General features: G+C 36.2%; 1 protein-coding gene across 1 annotated transcript in view; it reads left to right on the top strand.

Moving 5' to 3' along the window:
• Positions 1-22,834, top strand: part of Slc5a12 (solute carrier family 5 member 12) — a 47,114-nt gene that overhangs the window by 12,019 nt on the left and 12,261 nt on the right. Inside the window, exons 5-9 of the mRNA XM_038331420.1 lie at positions 9,836-9,990; positions 10,104-10,244; positions 14,042-14,171; positions 15,108-15,196; positions 17,880-17,992. Of these exons, the coding sequence (XP_038187348.1) occupies positions 9,836-9,990; positions 10,104-10,244; positions 14,042-14,171; positions 15,108-15,196; positions 17,880-17,992 (628 nt within the window). The remainder of the gene's footprint in view (positions 1-9,835; positions 9,991-10,103; positions 10,245-14,041; positions 14,172-15,107; positions 15,197-17,879; positions 17,993-22,834) is intronic.

Below are 22,834 nucleotides of genomic sequence, written 5' to 3'. Positions count from 1 at the left end.
AATTACACGGAAACTGTATTCATTTAAACACTGCCTGGCCCATTAGTTTCAGCCTCTTATTAGCTAATTCTCATATCTTGCTTTAACCCATGTTTAGTAATGTGTATAGCACCACAAGGTGGTGGCTTACTGGGAAAGATTCAGCATGTATGAACTGGCGACTGGCTCCATGGCGTCTGTCTCAGAGAGGAGAGGCATGGCGTCAGAGTAACTTCCCTTCTTCCCAGCATTCTGTTCTGTCTACTCCACCTATCTAAATCCTGCCATATCAAAAAAGCCAAGGCAGTTTCTTTATTAACCGATGAGAGTCCTCCATCACTCATGCTTTGCCTGAAAAGAGGCACTTCCTCTGTCTACCCTGATCATGTTTGACCATGTTGTTGATCTAATAGAAAGAAAACTATATTTTATGCATAATTTTTAGATTTGTGGCTGAGATTTCACAGAGTATCATAGCTCCCCAAAGCATCTCCCACCACTTCCACCCACCTTTAAACAACAAAACTGTATAATACAGAGATAATTTAAATGTGTGATCATCAGGACTATTTGAAAATTGTAGACACTGTTTGAACAAGATGGATCATACTATCTATACGGCAAGCTCATAATTGTGTTCTTATTGTATTAGTGAGCTTTTGAATCTTATGGATATCAATTGATTTTGAGACTTTCTCAGAAAGTTTGGGTCTTTGAATGGATCTGATGTGACTCAAGTTTAGTAAATCACTTTGTTTCATGCATTGTAAAAAAAAGTACAAAATATTCCTGGAGAATGAATTTTGTTTAGGTTTACAAAATAACACAATTGAAATTCTAGAGTAATAAATCATTTGAAACAGAATGTAACAAGGTACCATGAGTGAGAAACAGTAAAACTTCAAACAATATTTAGCCTCTCAGGAATACCAAATACCGAATTGCAAGATATTGAATAAAGTGGTATGCATAAGCTAGTTCAATAATGTATATCACAAATGGACATGTTACAACTATTCTAATAAATGGAATATATTTAATGACCATCTTTTTGTAAGATACAGTTGAGGAAATAACAGCATGTTTCAAAAAGATGATGAAATTAAAAGAGAGAGAGAAAGAGAGAGAGAAATGAAAGATAATGATGACAAAATGAGATTCAATTTATGTTTATTTGGAGACTAGGGGGAGACGTGGTATATTTACCCAAAATGGAGAAAAAACAATATTTATAAACAGTATGTTTTGAAGTACTTTAGAACTGATAGGAGTAGGAATCTATAAGTTTAGCAAGTACTGTCTTTGGAGATAAAGAAAATTTCATTGCTAGATATGTCAGTGAAACCACTGGACAGTATACATATGGAAGATCGATGAAAGAACCAATGATATGGAAGAGCATATGCATGAACTCATGTGACAGATTTCCTGGCAATTTTTATTATTTATTATAGAAGCTGGCAACAATGGAAAAAGAGTATGGTCAATGATTCCGGGAAAACAAATCTCAAATTATATACAGTTATATTTCCAATGTTACCTTTGAGGAACTGAGTATCAATTAATCCAAGTACTTATGACAAACAAAGCATTCTCTTGGATTCATTGCTTGGGACAATGGTGTTCTACTCTGTAAAGAACTGTCACTTGTATTGATTTAATAAGGCACTGATTGGCCAGTAGCCAGGGAGAAAGAAAGGGCAGGGCAACCAGAACAGGAGAATTTTGGCACGAGAAAAGGTTCAGTCTGCAGTCATCACCCAGACACAGAGGAGGCAAGATGAGAATGCCTTGCTAATAAAAGTTATCAAGCCACATGGCTGACACAGACAAGAATTTGGGTTAATGTAGGATGTAGGAGTTAATAAAAATCCTGAGCTAATAGGCCAACTATTTTATGATTAGTGTAGACCTCTGTGTGTTTCTTTGGGACTGAATGGCTCTGGGACCACATGGTACAGAAACCTCTGTCAACAAATGGCACCAATGTGGACAACTACATCCATATAAAACCTGAGAGAGCTTGGGCAGTAATTCTAGACACAAATAAACAGAGTTAAGCTCGGCTTCTTTGTAGCAGTATTTTCTCAGGTGGGCTCTGTTTGCTAGAGGCAAGCACATATCATTTAATAGAGGCTTCCTGGCTCAGCATTAGCTGCAAATCCTTGCAGCTCTTTCAAGAGGCCCCACCACTGAACACTTAAATGGTGTTTATGAATAGCTGGCAGCATGCTTCTTGGTGGTGGCAGGGACCTTGAAACTCCATAGAGTTGTGGCAATAAACATGGCTCTGACCAGTATCTCTGCCATGATGCTAGACTTTCAGAAAGCTAAAGAATGAGGTGGATCCCACAGAAAAAGCCCTGGCTTTAATCCTAGCCATATTGCTTGGCAAATTAAAGACTCATGTAGTCAACAAAGAGAGATATACAGTAAAGATATATTCAGATGAAAAAAACCTATAAATGGTTCAGAGTGTGTTTTAAAAAATATAGGCTTGGGAGAGAAAAGAAAAAAAGATAAAGTCCAGAGAGAGAGATAGAGAGAGAAAGAGAGAGAGAGAGAGAGAGAGAGAGAGAGAGAGAGAGAGAGAGAGAGAGAGAGAAGTTGGGTGTGGTGGCACATACCTTTAATCCCAGCACTTGGGAGACAGAGGTGAGCAGATCTCTGTGAGTTCAAGAACAGTCTGGTCTATACAGTGAACTCCAGGACAGCTCACAGATACACAGAGAAACCCTGTCTCAAAATAAAAAAAATATAAAAATTAAAAAAAAACATACAATTTAAAAGAAAGCCACATGAAGACAGAAAATATACAGCTGCTAAAAGATATTTGATAATAAATGTTGTTGGATTAATCTAACATATATATTTTGAAAATGCTTGACTTCAAAGCTTAAGTCAAAAGATATGTTACTTTGGAGAAGAGGTTTTGCCTTTGTTTCCACTGGAAATGAGAGGCTGTGGATACATTCTGTGTTAAGAAGAATTAGGTTTGATCAAGGAAGACACCCCTGAGAAATCTCTTATAGAAGCAGATGGCTCAGATGTCTGAGTTCTATATCCAAAACAATTTCAAAACTACTGACTGAGATAATCAAGCCTTACAGAATATTACATGATCATAATTCTAAATTTTCTTTAGGTCCCCATAAGATTATCAGCAGTCCTAATCAGCAGGAAGCACCTGGAAAACTATGTTCATATTTCCAAAAAATGGGTTATAGATGTTTGTCTTTCTTTAGAATATTGGTTACAAGTTGCTATGGATAATGGTTAGAAACAAAGCTAAACAAAGGAGATTAGATTCAGGGTTTTTTTGTTTTGAAAAAAAGGTGTGTGGGAGAAGTGCTGTGGGACAATGGTCTTCTACCCTGTAAAGATTTGTCACTTGTATTGCTTGAATGAAACATTGATTGACCAATACCTAGGCAGGAGGTATAGGCTGGGTGACCAGGCAGAAGAATAGGTGGGTCAACCAGAACAGGAGAATTCCAGGAAGAGGAAAGGTTCAGTCTGCAGTTGTCACCAAGACACAGAGGAAGCAAGATGAGAATACCTCACTGATAAAAGGTACCAAGCCATGTGGCTGACACAGCCAAGAATTATGGCTTAATGTAGGATGTAAGAGTTAATAAGAATCCTGAGCTAATAGGACAACCATTTTATGATTAATGTAGACCTTTGTGTGTTTCTTTGGGACTGAACAGCTGTGGGACAGGGCAGGACAGAAACCTCAGTCAACAATTCATCTAAAGAAAATACTTTGGAAAAGCTATCAGACTTAAATAGTGTATTTGTTGATAAGAAAGAAAATACAAAGTAATTTGAAAGTCCAAAATGCCACCCAAATTTGGTACTTATTTAGTGGGAAGGTTCTTCAAAATGCTTTAGACTTTTGAACATTCCAGATTTTATACTTTGGGGCTACTAGCAACTCCATGATAAAATCTATACATACTTCCCCCAAACTGTAAGACTCTGAAACATGAAACACTTCTTTATTAAACATTTCATACAAATGATTCACAAGTTATGGAACATGACAATTGTTATCTTAATATGATTATATGTAATATAAATTATTTCTATTTGTTCTATTTTATTATTACTTGTTTTTCTGTTCTCTAGCTTAGGTACATTGAGATTATTTAAACTCCACTTTTTCATTTTAACTGTTTCACTAAGTATAACTTTTTGAAAATTTCCCATGTATTCTTAAAAATCAAATTTTAAGCAATTTAATAATGCCCCTAATTCAAGATTTTTGATAGCTTTAAGTATGATAGTTATCTGCCTAATTCACATGTTATTGTTTTATAATCTGGAAGGGGTCATTCTTATTAAATGCAAAACTATATATGCCAATTATTATGTTATTAATATTTTTATGTTACAAATAATAATATAGAAAATTTAATAATATTATATACAAATCATAGAACAAAATTTCATGTTTTAACCAATTCTACACCTCCATTCTTTCTTGCACAACCTGCATGCGTAAGGCTATCATGTATTCATGTTGACTGATCAAATACTTTTGTCCATTTGTGGGGCAACAAGTTTGTTAGCATGGAATTGAAATTATTTCATTAGGTGTATCTGAGTCTTTCATCTAATCTCATCTCAACATACTTCTTCTGAATCTCTTCTCCATCTAGCTAGGCAAGAGGTGACTGACAATGGCTCACCAAAAGGACAACTTATTTTTCCATCAGTTGTAAAAGAATGTGTTACATTTTAGGTTGAAGAATATTATTTTAATTATGTTAAAAGGTATTACATTTTTATGCTGCATTTATTTAACAATGTAAAAATGTGTTATATTTGTTTATGCTGTACTTGTTTAACAATGTAATAAATGTGCTGCTTTGCTTACCTAAGGTACCTGATTGGTCTAATAAAAAGGAAAACAGTTAATAGTTAGGCAGTAGAGGGATAGTTGGGACTGATGGGTAGACAATGAATAGAAACAGTCATGTAGCCTTGAGAGATGAGAGAACAAGGAAGAAAGAGAAGGAAATACCCAGGGTGAGTCAGCCAGGTAGTTGCCAAGCAACCAAACTCCAAGTAGGACATACAGAATGAGAGAGGTAAAAAGCCCCAAGGCAAAATGTAGATGAAGAAAAACAGGATACATTAGGTTATAAGAGCTAGTGGGACAAACCTAAACGAAGGGCAAGCATTTATAATAAACCTCTGTGCCATCATTTGGGAACTGGTTCACAGTCCAAGAAAGCCTGACACATCTGGTGTTCCAACATGAGGCATGAACTTCTACATAGGGCCTGAGAAAGTTGAAAAGAAAAAGAAAAAGATAGAAATGCATACAGCTCCTTTAAGCAGCTTTGCTCTATAGCTACCAGCATGCTAAGTAGAAATGGCAATGCTACTCTACAGGCACCAGCTTCCTAAAGAAACAAAACTGTTAAAGGGTTAAATGTTTAGCAAGGCTTATGACTTGGATCTCATGTACCTGAGTAGGATGAAGTCTGTTGCCAGTGCAAAAGTACTTAGCAGTTGAAGGTTTGGCTCACCAGGTCAGAAAAGTTTTGAGTCACTCAATAAAGACAGGTCCAGATGGAAAAAAAATAATCTCTAAATAGGTTAGAATGTGTTAAAAATATGATAAGCTTAAGAAAGAAAATGTGTGTAAGCAGTCATAGAAAAAAGTAAATAGTTTATAAATAAAATCTTTAAAAAGAGGGTAAAGTATTATAAAAAGAAGTCATAAAAAGATGGAAATACACAGGGAGTCTGGATCCTATATGGTGTTTTGTTGACTTTGAATTTTTTTTAATGCTGATGAACAAATGACAGCTGTAAGAGACACTGAATTGTGAAAGGGATTGATAAATTAAACCAGTGTAGAAACTTTAGGGATACCTAACTTTAAAAAAGAATTCATAAAATATATTGCATTAGGGAAGAGGTTATGTTTTTGTTTCCACAGGAAAGGAAAGGCTATGGATTTCTTCAAGGTTGCTAGGGAACAAGTTTCATGGGGGAGACTTTCTGCAAGATTTGGCTATAGACATAAAGAAATACATTAAGAAAGACTACTAGATAGGTGGCATGTATACTGATCCCTCTGCATGGGAAGAGTTCTGAGACAGGACAACAAATGTTACAAAAGTTTTCTGAGGACTTGACTATTATCTCAATTTTCTCAGGGTCCTCTAAAGGTGCTGCTGCCTTCAGACAACATGAATCAGCCCAGAGAACACAATGCCCACATTCCCAAGAGTTGTGGTGGGTGGTTTTTGGTCATTTGGTGGGTTATGAATGTTTGTCATCATTTAGGGGGATATAGGAATATAGAATAGAAAGACACTATTAACCTCAAATTTTACATTGGTGATGTGGGAAGTGCTTCTGTATATGTGTTGCTTTTCTTGGCTAATGAATAAAGACCTTCTTTGATCTGTTATAGGACAGAGTAGAGCTAGGTAGGAAACCTAAAGTGAATGCTGGGAGAAAGAAGGTAGAGTCAGGGAGAAGCCATGTTGCATGTTGCTGCTACTGGAGACAAATGCACTAGAACCTTGCCAGTAGGCCATGAGCCTCATGGTAAAATATAAAATAATGGAAATGGGTTAATTTAAGTTGTAAGAGCTAACCAATAAGAAGCTAGAGCTAATAGGCCATGTATTGATTTAATTAATAGAGTTCCTGTGTGGTTATCTTGGTTCTGGGTAGCTGGGAATGAATGAACAGCCTCCAACAACACATTGGTTTGGATTTGGTATATTGATATAAATTTGAAATTATTTTATACTGTATGCATGTTTCTACTCTTGTTTGGGGCATTGTACTTATGCAGCTCATTTAAAATGCAATGTATAATTAAGAAATGCAAATCAATAGTCATCTATAATAATCAAACTTGTAGTCATATTAGGTATATTTTCAAGGTTAAACAGATATATTTTATATAGGTGATCTCCAAACACTTCCGAGACCTACAGAATATAGCATTCAATATGTTTAATAGCCTAAGACTTTTCATGACAATGAGACATAGTTGTTCCTGGTAGTACAAATCTGCTTCATAAAAGTATGATGGGCATCAAAAATTCTCCATAGGGAGTTTGCTTCAATTACGGCAAAGCTAGCCATTTGGACAAAAAACTGCCCTTGCCATGACTGCTGCCAGTATGCTGTACAAACTAGGCAAGCAGGATACAAAGGAAAAAGACTGTCAAACTTTGTCAAAAAAAGAATGGAATAGTTCTTCAAAATTCCTGCTTAATAGAAAAGTCTCCCAGATCTTCTAGACCTGTATGCTGAAGATGGATGACCCAACTTTGCAAAGGAATTTTGGGTGATTGTCCAGATAGTCAGATGTTGTTATTTCTGTAGTTTTAGAAGTGCCTTGCCTTGCAAGTCTGGTTTTAATATTATATACTTTTTGGTTCTTTGATAACATTGAAGACTACATAGTTATTGTTACCATTTTTCTTAGTTATGGTAGGAAGTAAATTGTGTGCAGAACTTTGTACTCACCAAGATAGTATAAATAATGGAGTATTTTTTTCTGAATTTGCCAAATGCAGATAAACCAGATATTGTGAATGCAGTACTTGCATGATAAATATTCTAACTGTATATAGTCTTACTATGTTAAATTTAAAACCTTTCTTTTTATTTAAAGAAAAGTGGAAAATATTGTAGAATATTACTTTAACTATGAGAAGCTTTTTAGATTTGTTTATGTTTTGGAATTTTTCTTTAATTATATAAAAGTGTGTTACATTTATTTTACTGTATTTGCTTAATGGCATAAAGATGTATTTCTTTGCAGATCTAAGGCACCTGATTGGTTGAATAAAAAGCAGAACAGCAACTATCTTGGCAGTAGAGGGATAGATTGAGCTGGCAGGCACAGAGAAAAAGTAGTAGTAGGAATACAGGCTCAAGAGAAGAAAGAATGAAAGAGAGAGAATGATTGAGAAAGAGAGGTAGTTGTCCAGGGCCAGCCAGCCAACCAGGCAGCCTGTGTGAACATACCTGATGTGTTTAACAACTTTAAAGAAAATCAGGATAGTGTTGTATAGGTGATGTGTATGTGGATAGAGAGGGGGAGAGGAACATTTATCATTCTTCAAAACATGATTTGAAAATGCAATACATATAGCAGGGACTTAAATATTTATTTTAAATTATGTTTTCATTTTAATTACCAAGTAAATGATAGGTTACTCCAGGGTCTTCTTTCTGCTCAAGCTAAAGATAAGTGTGTCAACTTTTCATAGAAGTTACTGACACTCTGGAGGAGTAACACAATGATAATTCTATTTTTCAGTGTTAAAAATATCACCTCCTTTCATTTTACTGGCACTAATTCACTTGAAAAAGCACAGTTTATATGCAACTTCATTTAATCTTTCCCTAATTGCCTTTGTCATTTTCAATATGATCCTAGGAGAGTCAAGTCATGGATTGCTACAGTAAGCTCCCATTTTTCTCTTTCCCTTCTGTTCACATGATTTCAATAAGAATTCTGCATTAGAATCATTTGGGAAACTTTGAAAAACCAGGAATAAAAGAACCCACTTCTAGCCTCAGATAATTCAATATCCTTGGGGAGGAATAGGAGCACTGTTTCTCCCTGCCTGCTTCACTAAAAGGGAGGCGCCTTGGTATAATTACTACTTTAACCTATTGCCCAGTATCTATATTAAATTTAACCATTAGATTAGTCTTTCTGAAACCTGGTGTATTTGTCTGACTGTCTAATCACCATGTTGCTCTCAAAACAGCTTCCTCCACCTATGTGTAGAAACTGATATTTATTTCTTCTTAATTGTTCTCTCTCTCTCTCTCTCTCTCTATCTCTATCTCTCATTTCTTATAACATGCTATCACTAGTTTCATAAAAATCCTAGAGCCAGGCGATGGTGGCACATGCCTTTAATCCCAGCACTCGGGAGGCAGAGTCAGGCGGATCTCTAAGTTCGAGGCCAGCCTGGTCTACAAGAGCTAGTTCCAGGACAGGCTCTAGAAACTACAGGGAAACCCTGTCTCGAAAAACCAAAAAAAAAAAAAAAATCCTAATCCTAAGGTTGTCCAGCTGGACCTGTGCGATTGCCCAGTTCTTTCACTGTTTCCTTACCTGTATTTAATGAAACATGCAATATGAGAATCCTATTCTCTTGAATATCTCTCAAAGCCATGGAGTTATTTCCATCTCTGCCCTGCTTCAATCATTGATCATCTTGGGCATGGAAAACAAGAATAAACTTCGAAATTTATGTTCTACCGCAGCCTTGCTATTCACAGTAGCTACTGTGAAACAAATGTCATCATATGATTCTCTTTGTTTTTAGGGAATTATTGAAGTGGTCTTATCTAAATCTATCTGCTCCTTTTGGTCTGTCTGCACCTTCCATCAGCAGCTCCCAGGATTCTCTCATTCCCTCAGAGACTTGCATTTTCTTTTTTGTTCATATTCTCCAAGCAGATTCTCAATTTGTATACTGAACCTCACAGGTTTTTATCCATTTCTCAGAACTTACCTTAACTGTCACTTCCTCAGACCAGATCATAACATTCCTGTATTTCTCAAAAGTAACTTGTCTTCATTGCTCCCTCCCACACTTTTAAGTAAAGGTTTGTATTATTACTTAATTTCCAACTCTACCATTAAACTTACAAACTCATGGAATTGCAGAGTGGACATGCCTCCTTTACTTACCATTTTGCCGCCATGTGTTAACTCAGGACTTGTCACTTGAAAGATGTTACTACAGTCAGGATGAGTTTTGTATGATTCAGTAACAGGGAGACTATCTGGAGTTGGAGGGGTTACAGCCCTCGTTTGCAGTAACTCATATCATTCTCCCCCTTTCAGGGAGGTTTAAAAGCAGTGGTGTGGACAGATGCGTTTCAGATGGTTGTCATGATTGTGGGCTTCTTAACAGTTCTCATTCAAGGATCGAATCACGCTGGTGGGTTCCACAATGTGTTAGAGCACGCACGAAACGGATCCCGGCTAAACGTAGTTGAGTATGTTCAACGCTACTCTTTCACCCTTCATAAAATTTAATTTCATGACCCCATAAAATAACAGCTGGGCAACAAAGAACCATGCCTGTTATCCCATCTTTCCTGTGTCACAGCTTTGATGTAGATCCCCTCAGAAGGCACACTTTTTGGACAATTGCAGTAGGAGGAACTTTTACTTGGCTTGGAATCTATGGAGTTAACCAATCGACCATCCAGAGATGCATTTCTTGCAAGACAGAAAAGCATGCTAAGCTGTAAGTTGTTGGTTAAGAACAATTTCTATGTTACCCCTTACCTCAGTGAGTCATTACATGTGTATGGATGCATGTGAATGAGAGAGATAAAGGAAGAGACTTATTTATCCTGTTCAAAGTCTTTGTGTTTATATGTGTATGTATGTATGCATGTGAGTGTGGTGTATGTAAAAGTATGTGTTTGGGAGGTAAGTGCATACGTGTGGAAGCTAGAGGAGGATGTTGGATGCTCCGCTTTATCAATCTCCATCTTAATCTAATTATTTATTTGAGAGAGGGTTTTTCAACATAGCCCTGTCTTAAAGCTCACCATGTATACCAGGCTGGTCTTGAACTCAGAGATCTGCCTGCTTCTGACTCCTGAATGCTGGGTTAAAGGTGTGTATCATCAGGCCCCTCTAGGTGTTAATGCTTTGAGACATGATCTTTCCATGTAGTTGAAGCTAGCCTAGCAGTCTAGTGTCTCTGACTTTCACAGCTTTAGGTTACATGTAGAGTCCATGTCTAGATTTTTACCAGAATGCTAGATCCAAACACAAGTCTACATACTTGTATAGCAGGTACTCTTCCACGTCCTTCCAGCCCTTCCAACAGCTATTTCAGCCAAACATGACTACTTCCATTTCAGCATACCCTACTTGGCTTTTTCCTCAATTAAGGTCTGTCTCCATTGACAGAACAATAGATTAGATTAGGTGCACTGAGTAGAGATAAGGTGCAAATCAAATTTCCTGCTTGTAGTCTCCAGGACGAGATAGCCCTGGTCAGTTTTCATTCTTTGTGTGCTGTCTTCAGTTGTAGTTTAATTTTTATGTGGTAGTAGGTAAACTGTGGCATGTTTTGATATTTTAAAACATTTATTTGGAAAAAAATGGCAACAGGTAGGCCAGGCAGCTGCTACTCAAATATGGTCCATGGCACCATTGAAGGAATACAGGGTTGGCACTTTTACCGTGTGGACGAACACACTAGTAAAGCACAGAACACACTCTACTGATTACAGCTATATAACCACCATATTTGCTCATCTTTATGAGAAGCCCTAGTTTTTTAAGTTGTTTGCAGTCCTCCCATATGTTTCCCTTAAGCTTCAATTTTTCAAAATGTAGACACTTAGAAAAATGGAACAAACCAAGCTTCACTTACACTTGCAAACCCATCACAGTTAAATTTCCTCTACATCTGTCTCTCTGCTTTAGGATTTGGATTTTTCAGGTCTGCTCTCCATTTTAATTCAATTTAACAGATACAGGTATCATTAACATTTCTAAGGAGAGATGTAAGAACTCTAAAATATAAGGTTATGTGTTTGTGTTTGTTCCAGTTCTCACAGGGATATAAGAATAAGCACAGTAAGATTGTCTGGGTTCCACCAAAAGTTCCAGAACAGACCATTCTCTAGAGAAAAACCTAAAGCATTTCTCCATTATTTTATACAGCTAGCATAAAACCCCACAAATTTCACACAAAATGGAATTACACTCCCAGGGGTGCTTCTCATGGTTCCTGGACCAAGTCTAGTAACTATGACTATTTTTTCACACAATTTAAAAATACTTCAATGTACAATTTCTTATTTTCATTAATGAGACATAAAATTGTCTTGAAATAATTCAACCGTTTTGTATGTTGAACCATTAAGTAAGTAGGGAACTACCATGTTACCATATGTATTTTTTGTATTGCAAAATGAAGAGAGCAGATAGATACATCTTCTAGCAGTCTATCAAACTACTGGTGATACATGAAAATACCACCAAAGTATATGACATTAAATGAATCTTCCACACTTTATTAGGTGATGCCCATAACTTTATCAAATGGCTGAACAACTGAAAATACATGTGACTTTGATCTTAAAATGCAATTAAAATTCAAGTAAAAATCTGCTTTTAGGTTAACTGGAGTCAAGTATCTATAAACAGAAGAATCTTTTGGTGAAATAAATAATACCTTTCTGCTTTCCTTTTAATACACTTATTTAGTTTTAAAATGAGATCTCCACTTATTATAGAACAGTCTTAGCCTTCTAGGGACAAGATCCATTCTCCTCAGACTCCTGAGTTGTGAGTATAATTCGTACTTTCCATGTGCCCAGTTATAACTTTCTCCTGTGGTATTTTGAATTTCTGCCTCCTAAAATATTAGATGTACATTAGGAACTATACCTTTGTCATCTATTTTTTTCCATTAAGCACCAAGAATAAAACATTGTGCTTGTTAAATGTTTGTTATTTGTTAAATATTAAAATCCTTAAGGAGGGCCATTCTTTTGTGTATATGCAGAAACATACAGATACCCACAAATTGGAAGAGTGTGAGCATGTGTACACACATACATACATACATATGCTCTTGTTCATGGATCTCAAAACATTCGTGTTGTCGTGAGAGAAATGTATGTTCTTACATTTGAATGTTGAATCATCTTCATTTAAAAAAAATGACCAGTTTGAATTTCATGACAATGAAGTTTTATCAACACAATGGATGTCTACTCTCAAGTCTTCCCTGAGATTAGAAATATAAGTAAAATCTTGACACTCAAATGCCTGTATGAAAGTAAAGGACCTTGAAAAAGATCCAATTGTAACTGCGTTAGTTCACTGTAGGATAGTATGAACTTTATCAAATGATGTTTAAGATGACCTTAAGTTTTCAAGGTCGTCTTCTAACTTACACCTACTAATCTTTTAGAAGGCAGAAATTCAACACATGACAAGAGAAAGTAATAACTGAGCACATGACAAACACCTATTGTACTTAGAATTCAGAAGTCCAAGGAGAATGGATTCTTATCCCTAGATATCTAAGACCTTTCTGGAATAAGTGGAGATCTCATTTCAAAGCTAAATAAGTATATTAATAGGAAAGCAGAAAGGTATTATTTATTTCACCAAAACATTCTTTACTTTATAAATATTTGACTCTAGTTTTTTTTCCTATTATCTTTAATTAACATTAACTTTCACCTGCCTTCATCTCAAAGTGACTGAAACCAATACTTGTCTATCTTTATGTTATCTCATTATTATCTTCCTGGAAGAAGGTATTAAAATGCAAGTTGGCTTTTTGACAGTTTCATTAATTGAGTAGGGGGGAAAGCCACTTAAAGTTACATAATGAGAATAATCAGTATGTGAAATATATATTTTTTTTTGGTTTTTCGAGACAGGGTTTCTCTGTGGCTTTGGAGCCTGTTCTGGAACTAGCTCTTGTAGACCAGGCTGGTCTCGAACTCACAGAGATCCGCCTGCCTCTGCCTCCCGAGTGCTGGGATTAAAGGCGTGCGCCACCACCGCCCGGCCAGTATGTGAAATATTATAAAAGAAAATAGGTCATATATCACACATATTGCAATTTGACAAACCATCTTATTTATTTATTTATTTATTTATTTATTTATTTATTTATTTATTTATTTATGTATTATGTATTTATTTATTTATTAAAAATGTTTACCTCCTCCCATTGACCTCCCCCTCCCCCTCCCCTTCCCTCTCCAGTCCTAAGAGCGGTCAGGGTTCCCTGCCCTGTGGGAAGTCCAAGGGCCTCCCCTCTCCATCCAGGTCTAGGAAGGTGAGCATCCAAAACTCTCTTTTAAAAAGGAAAAAATCTTAACCTATTCAAATTTGTAATTATCCAAAAAAAGAGTAATGACTCATTTAATGTGCTATTATAAAATGTAATGCTTCCTGAAAGTTAGAAAGAGGGAACTCCTTCAGTCTTTAGTCATGTACTTACCCTGAGACAACGTGGCAGAAAGCTTACCAATTGGCCTTTGTCCTCTCTTCTAGTGCCTTGTACTTTAACTTGTTGGGTCTCTGGATGATTGCGGTGTGTGCTGTCTTCTGTGGTTTGATCATGTACTCGAACTTCAAAGACTGTGACCCTTGGACTTCTGGTGCTATTTCAGCACCAGACCAGGTATGCACTTCCATTGATTTCACAGCAGGATGTACTGAGTATGTTGGGTAGTAGTGGGGTTTTCTTTATTCTGCCTGGGCCTTCACTCACTTGCCAAGCACAAGCCTTTGACTTCCTATTTGAGCTCCTGGGTGACATCACACAGTGCTTTCTAATATGCAGAAGTAAGTCTGCAGAAAAATGACACCTCCCTTTGTTCATGAAGACAAAGTCTGAAGATAGGCTAAGGCTAACCAGAAAGTCATCTCTAACCCATGGCTTTGGTTGATGATACTTTATAGTCCTTTTCTATGTAATCTGAGGTTTATTAACGTTTCTTTACTTGAATAAAAACGAGCACAGTGTCATGCACTTGATATTATAGCACGTAAATGTGTAGCTGGAAGGATCAGGAATTTAAGGTTAGCATTGGTTACATAGGGAAACTGAGAGGATACCATGATGTATATGATCATATTTCAAAAAGCACAAAAATTAAAGTAACATTAAATAAATAGAATTGAACAAACAATTCTTATTCTCATACTGCCTAATATCATATTTTCTCAGCAAAGCACAATTATATCATAAAAGCATAGAACACTGTGTGGTTTTGAAAACTCAGAGACAGTATGCTCATGAGAAGCATTCACTCCCTGCCCTTTTCATATGTATTCAGCTGCGCTGCTTTGTCTAGTATAGTCTTCTTTCCCACAAGCTGGGCATACCTAGATCCCCTGAACAACATATGTTAAAAATTGGATTTTAGAACTTAATTATAAACTCAGAGAAAACAGATAGTAAAATTCACACATTGAAGATACTAGGAAGTGAGTTTCTCATCTCCTTTCACTGGGATTTATATTTCAACACTTTAAATATTGCAGAGATAACAATACACCTCCTTCTTGTTTCTCTCCCCTCTCCCTTTATCTCTGCTTCTTTTTTTTTTTTCAGTTGATGCCATATTTTGTCATGGAGATTTTTGACACTATGCCAGGGCTGCCAGGACTTTTTGTGGCTTGTGCCTTTAGTGGGACTCTGAGGTTAGTATGCTGAGAAGCTGAAGATGACAGTGGTTGTAGTGGCAGTGGTGAGGACTGGAATGATGACGGTCATGATGAGCTGTCTACTGAGCACTTGCTGAGTGTCAATTGGCCTACTGCAATGTTGTATTTCTATTTGATCATTGGTATCACACAGCATGTGAAGAAGAATCTTTACTCACAGTCTCGTCAGTTTGCAGATAAGGAAACAGATTTAATAAGGATGAGGGAGACAACTAACCTATGGTAAGTAAACTGTGGAGGCCTGATGCAGGTGTATTCTTAACCTCTACTTTAAAATTTCCTGGTTATTGTTTCTACTTTGTATTCCGTTCATCACAAAAGACCTAAGAGTTTTTATTGTTCCAGCAATGAACAAAAGACTAAAGTCTCCCCTTTACAGTCAAGGTAAACTCAGTAGTGGGTATCTGAAAAAAATCAAGAAGAAAATTCAATACTTTGAAAATCTGGTAGTATAAAAAAGGGTGACTGGCCAAAGATGAGATTGGGATTCAGAACTGCATGCATTAAACCCTAATGTTCCATATATTGTATCTGGGGAACATCATAGTAAAAGGGCTCCCTAGGGTTTGAGCAGTTATGACTCTGTGTCCTTGATGTTACAGCTCACAATGGTAAATACATTGAGCTGGATTTCCAACTGCTCCTAGTTCATTCCAATGATCAATGCATGTTGCTGTCTTTTCTATCTTCATTGAGTCTCCATTGCAGCTTCAACTTGATTTTTATGATTTCATTACATTGTCTGATAACGAGCTGATTACAGCAACATGGGCCTACATTATGCTGCCTCATTACCCAGCAATCCTTAGAATACTGAAATTATAAATCATGTTTGATACTACCTCTTTTGGTTCATAATATGTTCAGTAAGGGAATCTATTATATGATTATAAAAACTGCATAGTATATTTATTATATTAACTAATGAAGTTATTGAATCATTTACCCTATATATGTAATATAAAACTTAAGTAGAACACATGTTATGTTTCCCTTCAAAATTATCAGCCATTTGTTTTATTTTCTAGTAAATACGCCGTCTTTCCTCTCTTGCCTTGAATTCCTGCTTTTATTTCATCTTAATTCTTCTATAGATTTTAAACATCTTATTAACTCTCTTTTGTATTCTTCTCATGATCTATATCTGTAATGATGTTGGTGTTTTTCATGACTGTAACATATAACGTTGTTATATGGGCTGAGACTGTTTATTAGTATTACATAATTTTCTGTATATTGTGTTTTTATCTCAATTATTTTTACTTGATTTTCTGGAAGATTTCTATCTCAAATTATTAAGGCTACAGTGTTTATTTTTGAGTTTTTCTTCTTTTCTACTAGTTATATTCATTTGCCTGTTTTCTTATGTACTTATGTGCTTTGAACAATGACTAACAACTGAAACAGAAATCACTATTTTATTCTTTAGAAAAAACCATTCTTGGATGAGAAATTTTCACCTTTTGAAGTTAATTCAGTTATTGGACTAACTAAAAGATTCTTGATCTGTGTGAGGAATTTAAGCTTTCACTGTTTTTCCCAAAGAGAACCCCAGCTTCCTGATGCTCCAATGGTCTATCAAGACAACTCTGTGAAGTCGGAGGGAGAGCAGTGCCGCTACCTTTTTATGCTCTTTGTTTCTGTCTGGGATTCCCTCACCTTTCTCCTTTACTACACACATTCCAGCCTCTCTGGAAGCTTCAGGCTGTGGAAAGCAGTGATCATCTTCACACCTCAATGTGTATGCATATGATTTCCCCTTTATTCTTCAAGGGCTTTCACCTACTTTTCTTGAATCCTTTCCCCATCTTTCTTAACCATAATTTAGGAAGAGATCATCAGTTTCACAGCACCTTACTCCTGACCTTCATAGTAACCCTACAACTGTAGTAAATTATAAAATTGGTTGTTGAATGTCTGTATTCCCAGGTAGACTCTAAGGACTATGACTTCTTTTTTTTTTTTAATTTTGATTTTTGTTGAGCTCTACATTTTTCTCTGCTCCCCTCCTCACATCTCCCCTCCCTTTTAACCCTCACCCAAGGTCTCCATGCTCCCAATTTACTCAGGAGATCTTGACTTTTTCTACTTCCCATGTAGATTAGATCTATGTATATCTCTTTTAGGGCTTTCATTGTTGTCTAAGTTCTCTGGGATTGTGGTTTGTAGGATGGTTTTCTTTGCTTTATGTTTAGGACTATGACTTTCAAGTTTATCACTTACGTGTAAATAAATGGATACACAGATAAAGATTTTATTAATTAATGGAAAATTTCATTTACTTCTGGGTTATGTTAGTCTCTACTTTGCTGCTTCCACTCAAGCTTAGAGGGACACTCTCATCGTATACACATGCTCACACATTGGTAGACGTGTGAAAAATCCTTCCACTATTGTTGTCATATTGTCAAGGGAAATTAATGGGAGTCATAATGTGAAAACTTATCTTCTTCCAGAGTATATTTGCATAGATAAAGATTTGAAGGGTGAGTGAACTGCCATGCATTTCGCTGAGTTCTAGAATGTGGACAGATGTTGATATGTGTATTTTACAAGCCTCTGTGTTTCTACCTCTCCTGGATGATAAGGCTGGCATACAACTCATCCTTCTTAATTCAGACTATTTTCTTGTTTTGCCTATTTGTTTTTCTTTCTGTAGCACAGTGGCCGCCAGCATCAATGCCTTAGCAACAGTGACCTTTGAGGATTTTGTCAAGAGTTGTTTTCCACATCTCTCCGACAAGAAGAGCACCTGGATCAGTAAAGGCTTATGTAGGTATAGTTGGTAGAACTTCTGCTATTTATTGCAAAATTTAAATGGGCCAAATAGCATAATCTTGTGTGTGCTGTTCAGGAAGCATGAATAGACATAAATGCATGCCTAGACACAGACATGTAGATTCTCATACTTCTGAAGATCTTACCAGAAGGGTACCAGGAAGGAATGACTAGCTAGTTCAGCTTGTTCTGATCTTACTTTTCAGGTATCTCATGCTCTAATATCTTCACATCAATGTCTATTGATAATGTTGAGTTGATTTTACCAGTCATTTTATATAAGGAGGTGCATTGTTCAGTACGCCTACCATTTTATCTAATAATTTTCTCTTGAAACAAAACTCTGATTAATGTACTATAAGGGAATGAATGTTCCCTGTTTAATTAAAAAGTGCCTATTATCCACTTAGCTAGAGCTATGGGCTTGTTTGTTCCTCACCCATCATTGCTGGAATGTTCTATTGACTGTCTTGATCTTATGCACTCAACTAGAGTTGCTATGAGCTCATGGGTGCAGAGTTCCTGTCTGGTCCAAATGACACTATTTTTCTCTAGTTCTCCCTAAACTCTGGTTCTAATAATATTTCTGCCCTTTATCACACTGTTTTCTGAGCTTGGAGTGTAATATAGATGATTGGCAGTTGATAGTTGTTAGGTAAGGGAGATTCAATTTTCTTTAGGAGTGTAGTTCTATAATAGGTTGATCATCCACCAATGGATGTCCCCACATACATGAGTTTATGGGCAGCACTAATTGAACTCAATAGGTTGCTAAAAAATAATAAAGAAGACTTGAAGATGGGAGGAAGGTTTTGGGAGGAGCCAGGAGTAGTTGGAGGAAGATAGTGGTAAATTAATATGACTTCATATATTGTACATATAAACAATAATCTCAATGATTTTTGATTATTAAAAACTGCATATTACAGTCACTGAAACAGTTATCACATTGAATTATATTTTCACAAACTTTGCTGCTTTTTTACACTTATTTTTACTTCTGATTATTATGTATATATGCTTATGTTTGAGTAGGGGTTTGTATACTTGAGTGTAGTGGCCATAGAGATCAGAAGATGGTGTCAGGGGTCTTGGAACTGTAGCTGCAGGCAGTTGTGAGCTACTTGGGAAATTAACTCAAGTTTTCTGCATGAGTAGTGTGTACTCTTAACCAATAGGCATCTATCTCCCCAGCCCCAAAGCTAGCTTCTTTTAAAGTACAAATAAATTATTTCTCTTATATGCTTAATATAGAAAGTGTAATTAATTTAGAAAAAACAATTTAATTTTTAAGGTAAATGATACCTACCTCTTTCTATTTCTGGTTGTTTTACTACAGCAATCTTCATTGTGCATTTTCTTATGTTGCTTTGAAAACATAGGAGTTTAATGATTACGTAATATATTATCCAATGGCTCACTTATTTTGTTTATATTCTTGTTACTTTTATAGTATATAGTCATTGTACATAGTTATGAGCTTCATAAAGACATTTTCTTTAATCTGTCATGTATTTTGAGCACATACACTGCCCATGATTTCTCTCTTCTCCAGTTCCATACATTTTCTAGCAAAGGACAAAATTTCATTCTTCTTTCTGTCTGGCCACAGCCCTAGGGTCCTTTAGTGTGCCTTAGCTGTTGACTAGGGAGAAACTCTTCCCTGGTCAGGGCAGTTACTTGCAAGCATTCTCACCCCAGGATCTTAACTTTGAAAACATTTGCATATTCACAAGTTAGAGCTTTTGATGGGTGGAGTCTTACCCTTAGGACAACTTTCTGTTCATCCCAGTGTGGAGATTTCTTTTTAAAGACATTCTCTTCAACAATTATAAGTACTTTCCCTGCACTCTCTGGTCTGCAACTTTAAATTTTCTTCTTCAAATCCCTATTCTTTTCTTCACATCCTCCTTCTCTCTGATGTTTTCCTGTCCTTTTTCTTTTTATTTATATTGTGATGACATGATTTCCTCATAATATTTTCTTTCATCCAAGTACTTACCAGGCCTGACTTTGCTTAGCTGTCAAAATGAGATTAGATCTTAAATTCAGAGTCGTATGGCCACAAACCACATAATCTGTTGGGTAGCAATGTGCTGTATTTTCTGTCCATTTCTATTGTACTAGGACTATACACAGCTATTCTTATCAATTCACAAATTTATTTTTATGGACATGTGACTAGTGTATAAAATAGTAGTTTAATTTTCCATTTCTTTATTTAATTCATTTTAGTTGCTTATTTCCCTTCTCTTTAAGTTTGTTTTTTTGTTTTTTTCTGCCATAGTTTTTCCCTCTGCATACTTGAAATACATGTTTCTTTTAATATTACTTTAAACTCCCCTCAAATAAAAATCTCTTAACAATAGTTATTTTTATTTTGGTCTTATGTTTTGTTCCATACATTTTATTATAAAAAATAATGTGGCAATGTATCAACCCCTCATAGAAATATATGGTTCTCCATTAATTTCTTTTAAACTTTTTCACATCTCCCCAGCTCTTTGTGAATCCAAGAATCCATTATACTGTTCAGTTCTTAAAAGTAAATTGCAAACACCATTTTATTTTTCATAATTATTTCAGCTTGCATATTATTAGCTAGAATCTAGTATATGTTTCAAGGCTTTTAATATAAAAATTCATATGATGAAAAATCAAACTGCTATGTACAGACTTGTTGAATTTTGACAAATCATTGCCCTACCTAGAGTTACTATTGCTGTGATGAAACACCATGACAAGTAGTAATTGGGAAAGAAAGGTATTATTTGGTTTGCACTTCATCTCGCAGCCCATTAGAGAAGAAACTCAGGACAGGAAATCAAACAAGGCAGGAATCTGGCAGCAGAAATTGAAGCAGTCGAAGAATACTGTTTACTGGCATGCTCACTGTGTCTTGCTCACTCTACATTCTTATACAACCTAGGATGACCTCCCTTCCCAGTGGTGGCTCCATCTACAATGTTCATGGCCCTCCCATATTAATCACTAATTAATAAAATATCCTACAAGTTATCTACAGTCCAATATTATCGAGGCATTTTCTCAATGGAGTTTCCCTCCTATCTAGTGACTCATATCTTGTGTTTAGTTGACATAAAACTAGCCAACACATCTATCTATCCTTGAAACCCAATTGCTTAGCAAGATATGTCGTCATGGTCATTAACTTAGAAAGTTTTCCCATTACTTACCTCAACAGTGTCTATTCTCAGCTTCCTCCAGAGAAAAGCAACTGCCAGAATTTCTTTTTCTAATGGAGATTTTTTTTTTTTTTTTTTTTTTTTTTTTTTTTTTTTTGGTTTTTCGAGACAGGGTTTCCCTGTAGTTTCTAGAGCCTGTCCTGGAACTAGCTCTTGTAGACCAGGCTGGCCTCGAACTCAGAACCGCCTGCCTCTGCCTCCCGAGTGCTGGGATTAAAGGCGTGTGCCACCACCGCCCGGCTCTAATGGAGATTTGTAACTTTTCTAGAATTTCATATAAATGGAGTCTCACAGTGACCCAGATTTTGTAAAGTCTGTATATGTTCAGTACAGGTACAATTTTTCTTTTACCTACACTTCAGTCATGCTTAGGTGAATGTAAGAAAACAAAACCGTGGATTTGGGGTGTCAACTACTGTTCATCAGTGTTTATCCCTGGGCTGCCTCAGTGTGAGATACTTAGTAATAGTCTTGTAAAATCCTTTTAAGAAATGTACTTGTTATCCTTCAGTAGATGTATTTGTCAACTCTCAAGGTTTTCAATTTACTTGATATGCTTTGGTGTTGCATCTAAATTTATTTCATAAAAACTAAGTGGTCCTGGATCTTGTGTGTGTGTGTGTGTGTATGTGTGTGTGTGTGTGTGTGTGTGTGTGTGTGTCTGAGTTGTTTTAGGTGAATAGGTTTTATCTTTATATCCATCTTTCTTTGTTTATGTTGGTAGTAATGTTTTTAGGTGATATTTCCTGATTATTTGGTAAATTATTTCCAGAAATATTAATCATATTCATAACTCTCTGTGGCCTCATGTAAGCTTAGATGGTAGGATGATTTAATATTTTTTCCCTTTATTTATCCTTGAACAAGATTAGGTGAATATAATCACAGTGACTAACTAGATGAAGTCTGTGGATCTTTTTCACTACATGAATTAGAGATCCAGAGGGTGAATGGGTAGTGTTGCCAATGCACTCCCCAGCTACTAGCAGATACTCAAGGAAAAGTATGACTGAGGAAGAAGTTACTTCTGCAACTGTGTTGTCTCAAAATTGGATCTGATGCGGCACTGACAAAATCCACAAGTACCATTCTTGAGGAATCAATTTTCAAGAAATTTTTGATTCATTTAGAGTAGCCCCTTCTCAGAATGTGAACTCTTTGGGCCAAGAATAAATTTCTGTTGTTATAATCCTGGAGACTGGTGAAGTGTCCAACCTATATTAAGAATGCAATAAAACTGAGCCAGGAGTCACATGAGGAGCTGGGCTAGATCTTCAGTTGTCTTACTGTCATTCCCTTTCTGGGATAAACTACTTAACAAACACAACTTAGAAGGGAAAGGCTTCATTTTAGCTCACAGTAAACTGTCCTTCACTGCAGGGATGTCAAGGTGGCAGGAGCGGGAAACAGCTAGCTGCTTCTGTAGCCAAGAGCAAAGAGAGTGAATATATACACCAGCTTGTTTATTCATTTCATATAAGTTAAGATTCCTCATTCAGAGACTGGAGGTACCCATTGCGTGTGTGTGTGTGTGTGTGTGTGTGTGTGTGTGTGTGTGTGTATGTGTATGTGGTGAGAAGAGGTTCCCACTGCAATTAATGCAGTTAGCATAATCCTCAACAGACTTGCT

This window comes from Arvicola amphibius, chromosome 5 (genome assembly GCF_903992535.2).
Source record: "Arvicola amphibius chromosome 5, mArvAmp1.2, whole genome shotgun sequence".
NCBI lineage: Eukaryota > Metazoa > Chordata > Mammalia > Rodentia > Cricetidae > Arvicola > Arvicola amphibius.
This window is presented reverse-complemented; position numbering and strand designations above follow the sequence as displayed.